The 6,697-nt window shown below is 30.9% G+C and overlaps 1 protein-coding gene across 1 annotated transcript; it reads left to right on the top strand.

The window, feature by feature from the left end:
- The first annotated feature begins 752 nt into the window (after positions 1 to 752).
- Positions 753 to 1,802, top strand: LOC120146901 (glutathione S-transferase U8-like). Its single transcript, XM_039160378.1, has 2 exons — positions 753 to 1,112; positions 1,342 to 1,802. Exons 1-2 carry the CDS (start codon positions 798 to 800, stop codon positions 1,702 to 1,704), a joined length of 678 nt encoding a protein of 225 aa, XP_039016309.1. The 5' UTR covers positions 753 to 797; the 3' UTR covers positions 1,705 to 1,802.
- Positions 1,803 to 6,697: the final 4,895 nt, after the last annotated feature.

Raw genomic sequence — 6,697 nt, 5'->3', positions numbered from 1 at the left:
TTTTTTTCAATTAAGTACCTGAATTTAGTTTTAATATCCGATTTGATATCTAATTTTTTTTATTCCAATTACGTATCCAATTAAGATTGTATATTGTCATATATGAACTTTAACTTGACTTTTAGGTTTAAATTGATATCTAAATTTGGTTCCATTGTTCAAACAAATCATTTTGAATAAGTATCTATTTAAATCAAAATTTAAAGTTCGAATATCAATTTGAACCAAACAAGTTATATTCAAGTACCTAATCGACCCCAAAATGTAAATATCAAATTACATCTTAATTTACTACAGTCACAATGGACTTTCCTCTATCTCCATTCTGCATGCTCATTGCATAGACCTTGTTGACTTTTCATTATGTTAGTAACCTCGACCACTTGGCTCTCACATGATCCTCAAACTTTTGACTCAGCTGCATTGATGGGATAACTTGAATAACTTATCTTATATTACTAATTTCATTAGTCAAAATTCCTCCATCTCCATGTTCATTGCTCGGTCCTTGTTGGTTTTTAATTATGTTCAAAACATTCAAAGATTCAAACCATTTCACTCTCACATTTCGTCACTGGTTAATGACAGAGAACAAACAGTCGCTAATTAAATACTAAATAATGAACTGATTCTGGTCGTCGCTAATAAAATACAGCAGCCGCTAATTAAATAATAAATACAAGTCGTATTTCCTTATCCGTCAAGGAAACTAGCAAATCCGGCCTCTATAAGTAGCGTGAAACCAAAGTCATACTTCAAGTGTGGAAGAAATCAAAGAAAGAAAAAGAAGTAGCAGAATGGGTGAAGAAGTTAAGGTTTTTGGATTCTGGTCAAGCCCTTTTACTCATAGGGTAGTGCTGGCTTTGCGGTTGAAAGGTGTTTCATATGAATACAGAGAAGAGGATCTCTTCGGGAACAAGAGCCCTTTGCTTCTGCAATACAATCCAATTCATAAGAAAGTTCCTGTTCTCCTCCACAACGGGAAACCAATTGCAGAATCGCTTGTAATACTTGAATACATGGAGGAAACTTGGAAATCCAATCCCATTTTGCCCAAGGATTCTTATGACAAAGCCATGGCCCGATTCTGGGCCAAGTTCTTCGATGACAAGGTACAGTTTTTGTTTTGGCATAATCATAGTATAGACGGTTACTTTGACCTCTATTATCTTTTTAGAGCACTATAGCCTCCGGCTACAACGTTTTACTTTTTGGTCAAAATACCTCATATTGAAAGGAAACTGTTAATTGACTAAAAGTCGACACATATTACTGACATGATATTTTCACATGTGCTGAATATATGTTTATGTATGAGTTCCTTTTGTGATGTGCGTATAGTGTATGCCTGCAATCTGGAAAGCTTTCTGGTGCCCCGAGAATGAACGAGAAAAGGCGGTGGAAGAAGCTTGCCGGTGTTTGAAAACGCTGGAGAGTGCGCTTAATGGAAAGAGATTCTTTGGAGGGGAAGCCATTGGAGTGGTAGACATTGCTGCAAATTTCGTAGGATTTTGGCTGAGGACCATTCAGGAAGTGACGGGGTTGGAGTTGTTGTCGGCTGAAAAATTCCCTAACTTGTTCAAATGGACTGATGAATTCGTGAACCATAGTGTTGTTAAGGGAACTTTGCCTCCAAGAGACAAACAACTGGAATTTAACAAAGTGATCGTTGCGAAATATGAACAAGGTGAAATTAAGGCATGATGATGGCCACATGCATTTACCTCGTTTACATTATTTAGTTTGGTGTAATCTTCATGTGTGTTGCTTGCTCTTGTTTTCGAGTGAAATAAATTTCCTAATTGTTGCCTTAAATAAATTTTTTGTGTAATCCTTTTATCCTTGTAAACCCTTCGACAGTGCTAAAAAACAAAACAGATTGAGTTGATAAACTGAAAAAACTAGTCTTAGATCCAAAACCTGACATTGTAGTAAGTAAATTAATAAAAAAAATCGTAATAAAGAAAGGCAAATAGATATTGAGTTGATAAACCGATGGATTGATTGAACACCCTTACATTTTTAGATATGTTGAGAGTCAGAGAGAAAACGAAGTAGCGAAAATCCACCCGACAAAATAATTGACCGACCAATTGCTTCCACCCTCAGTCTGTGTGTTTGAGGACGAATCCAGACACGTCAACCCCCTTTCTCCAACGACTAATGCAAGCGTTGGCAATGAATCCTCCCTCCTATTTCTGTTCCAACACAAACCAATCCCTCTCCTCTCGTTGCATCCAGCCTCAAATCAAGTAACAAATCCTCCTCTCCTCCACTAAAATCCAAACAAATCCACTGTTTCTCACTTACATTTTCTTTATTTTTCTCCCTCTGCACTTCTAAAAACTCTCCCTAATTTGTTTATCCCTCTAGTTTTCAGGCAATTGCAGAGGAGACAAAGTCTTATCAGAGATGATGGAAAACTCCATCACTGTAAAATGCTGCAACAGTCGACCCTGATTTGTCTTACTATCCATCTTGACGTCTTCATTTTCTTAACAGCTCAATAATGACCACTCTTTCACGAGGTATCACAAGAGCGTCGTACCAAGTAAAGAACAGGCAATGAGTGTTTAATCTCCTTCCCATAATTTTTACAACAACAAAAATTTCCTACCTGAGTTATCATTTGTCCAAACAGTAACAACCTTAGCTAGTTGTCCTCGTCAATGAATAGGGACGTCATTGCCTTCCATTCTTCATCTTCTTCTTTTTCTTCTTCTCTCTGTCTTGGAAAAATGGATGTTAGGATTTTTAACCCCTAATTGGTTCTTATAATATACAAGTGTGAAATAATATTATATAATATAAATATTAATTAGCTTTTATTCTAATGAGCTTTTATTCTTACGTCACTTACAGTTGGTGACTTATGTGGATTAATGATTAATGTAAGTTAATGGTTGAAGAACTTAAAATGAACAAATTGATAATGTAAGGGATCAAACTTAATTTTTGAATCAGTGATCGAATTCGATCAAATTGAAAATAAAATGAACTATTCATATAATTTACCCAAATATTAAATATTAACCATCATTTCATGCACATCAATAATAATGTAGTCTATTATAAAGTACATGTAAGTAGGGGTGTAATGTAAATGAACAGGACATTCAGTGAATTGTTCGTGAATCATGTTTGTTTTTTAAGATAAATAAATGAGCATGAATAAAGTGAACATAAACGAACACGAACGAAGGTGTTTCTGGTTCATTTATGTTCACGAACAAGCTCGTTTATAAGTTCATGAGCAAACTCATTTAATTTTTTTATATTTTAAATATTAGTGAAGGTACATACTAAATTGAATACATGGTAAAATTTGGAGTTTAACCTATAAATCTTAAGAAGTTTAAGCATCAATTGTGCCATTTTCCCTAATTGTAACACAAAAACCTTTTCCTTATCCTATCTTTTCCCTTTCCCCGATCTTCCTTTTCCCTTTTCTTCATGAGATTTATCAAACCTTAAACTATCAACTGTGTTAAAATTTATCAAATCCTAACCTTCTGTTAATCACTTTACAAGAGCTTCATTGTTGGGTTTGTAAGATTTCTCTCTATTTCACTTATGCTTCTCCTTGTTTGGGGTTGATAACAATCAGATAAGATTATTTTGTCTCCTTTTTCTCTTTTTCTTTTAGTAAGATCTTCGTTACTAGAATTCCAGTTGACTTCATCGATACTCTCTTCGACTTCTGCAACTTCCTATCATTCACTTTCTTCATAGAAAATTGAAAAAATATTTTTAATCCATCCGTTTCACTTTCCTTTTAGAAAATTTGCAGATTCCATTTTATAATGTAAATTCTTTACTCCGCTTGTGTTTCATTGTTAAATCCATAAATATTGTTTTAATTGTGCATTTGTGCTTCTTATCCCCAACTGTTTTTGCTTCTATTGTAATTCCAACTATTTATATATTTTGTCTCTTCAGTAAAAATGTATGTGTGGTGTTAACCTAAAATTGTTCTTGTTCGTATATACTAATTTTATCTTGCAATTGAATTTTTGCACCAGGTGGTGACTCTGTTTAATTTGTTTTTTCTGTTTGTTTGGTAACATTTTTTGAATATATATAAACGAATATGTTTGTGAATGCTAAACAAACATGTTCATGAACGTTATACAAGCACTAAACGAACATGTTTACGAACGCTAAACGAATATGTTTGCGAACACTAAACGAATATATTCGAGAATGTTAAACGAACATGTTCGCAAATGTTAAATGAACAAACACAAATACCTTCAAAAATAAATAAAAGAACATGAACATGATATTAAAAATTAAACGAACACGAACCGAACATGAACACTTTTAAAAATAAATAAACGAACACGAATATATGTTTATTCGTTCAAACTCGGTTTATTTACACTCCTACATGTGAGGGACAGAGTTAAGCCTGATCCCAAATTTTTAGTTAACTAAATTTTATATTAAAATGATTTAAATATTAATTAAATTAAACTTTAAGTTTTAAATTTTTTAACACTCGTGAGCCAAGGTAATTTAGCCTCCAATGTTAATCCTAGTTCACTTTAGTAACATAGGAGCACTCATTGACGAATCCACCGAGGCGTAAGGATAGATAAGTACATACATTAGAATTTTAATTTTTTCGATAATTGCCTATTTTATTAATTATATTTATTTTAAAATTTTATTTGTGTTTATTTTATAAAAAAATATATATTATTAAAATATAGATATATACTATAAAATATATTTTTGGATGTATCATTACATGCAGAGTTGAATTGATTTGATTAAGATTTGCAACAAGGCATGTGAGGTTGCTGCTTTCCACGTTCGGACGTTACTTGTACCTGTTTTATAAACAATGGGCAGTGGAACTCCGATTCAAAACAGACTTTCGTTATCTGTATCCCTCGCAAGCATGCATTTGATGTATATGAAAAAGGGAAAGCTTAACTAGTGATAAGATCAAGTCACTATCCTTTCCTTCAACCGTTTCATTAAAATTATTCTTTATTATTTTTTAGTTTAATAAGACTTAATATAAAATATTCTTAAACTATACTTTTTTTCTTATACAAGTGTTTATTTTTTTTTTGTTAATTCAGATGTTTAATGTTACAAACGATACAATTTTAAGTATTTAACTGAAACGATCGTTAAAAAATTATGTTAAGTGACAGATGTCACATTCTAATAATTTTAAAAATATTATTTAAAAAACTTAAAAAGATAATTTAAAAAAACCCTAAAATTTTCTCAAATCTTAAGAAAAAACCTCAAAACCTTAAAAATCATAATTTCAATCCCTATACCCACATCAATCGCCGACCTTTGTTGTCATTGTTGTTGTCAACAGAACACACCCCCACCGCACCTCCACCCGATGAATAGCCACCGACAAATCCTAATAGCAATTTAAACCCAATGAACGATATGAAAAAATCGAAACATTTACGTGACCCCACGAGACCTGACGACACGAGACGAAAAGGGTGACGAAGTTCGAAAAGGGAGATGACAATGGTGGCGTCGACAGCGATAGTCGTGGCTGATAAGGAAGATGGTAAGGTTATTAGGGATTTTAGGGTTGAATTGAGAGATTTCTAGGGATTTTGGTTTTTTTGTAATTTTAGAAAACTTTGGTATTTTTAAATATAATAATATTTTTAAACAAATTAAATAAAAAAATTAAATTACCATAACGTGATATGTGTCATTTAATGGAATTTTTAACTTCGTTACGGCTGATGCACTTAAAATGATAATGTTTATAATGTTAGACATTTGGATTGACCAAAAAAAAGTTTAGATGCCTAAATAGAAAAAATGTATAATTTAGGCATTTTTTATATTAAGCCTTTTAATAATAACTATTTTAAATATTTTAATTAATTAATTTTTATAATATATATATATAAATTTTGACATATAAGGCGAAAACATAAATTCTGAAAATTGTATGTTTTTAGACTTTTTTATATATCAGAGGGTGTTTTTTTATTGCATTCCAATAGTTTTCTTTAATTTTATAATTTTTTAAAAAGTAAAATAAAAATCCAAAATTCATTTTTAAAAATTACATTTTTATAATTTCCTTATTTTTATTCTTTGCATTTTAAACTATTTTGAAGATTTTATTTTTTAAATAAATTAAATATAATTACAATTCTAAAATAAATAAGATCAAAAGGTAAATTCTAAAATTAGAGTTTTTTAATTAATATCATTTGAATAACGACAAGACAAAACGATATTACATAAAAACAAGAAAAATGTATTGAAATAAATGAAAATTGAATTAAAATACATAAAAATAATAAGATGTTAGAGAAAATGCCATTTTTATCAATAATAGACTATCCTTAAGAAGAAGAAAATCATTTTACTGCTTGAATCACTCAATAAATATTAAAAAAATAGAAACAAAACCCATTTGTTTAATTGATTTTTCAGGGGGGGGGGGAACTCAAACAAAATCTTTCTGGGAATATGGGAAAAGATTGCTGAGATTGTAGCTTAGAATTACTTCCCAAGCAAGAATATTAGGCGGTTATATTCCATTCTTTCTTTTGTTTAATACCATATGAACTTCAGAAGGATAAAAAGGTAAAAGAAAATGTAAGCAGGATGTATTCACACCTTTAACTTTATATTTCATTATTTTTATATTTGTAATTAATTATTTATCTTTTATGAGTGAATGTTTTAT

Source organism: Hibiscus syriacus, unplaced genomic scaffold, assembly GCF_006381635.1.
Source record: "Hibiscus syriacus cultivar Baekdansim isolate YM2019G1 unplaced genomic scaffold, ASM638163v2 tig00110931_pilon, whole genome shotgun sequence".
In the NCBI taxonomy this organism is placed as follows: domain Eukaryota; kingdom Viridiplantae; phylum Streptophyta; class Magnoliopsida; order Malvales; family Malvaceae; genus Hibiscus; species Hibiscus syriacus.
Note: the sequence above shows the minus strand (reverse complement) of the source record. Positions and strands in the feature narration are given on the sequence as shown.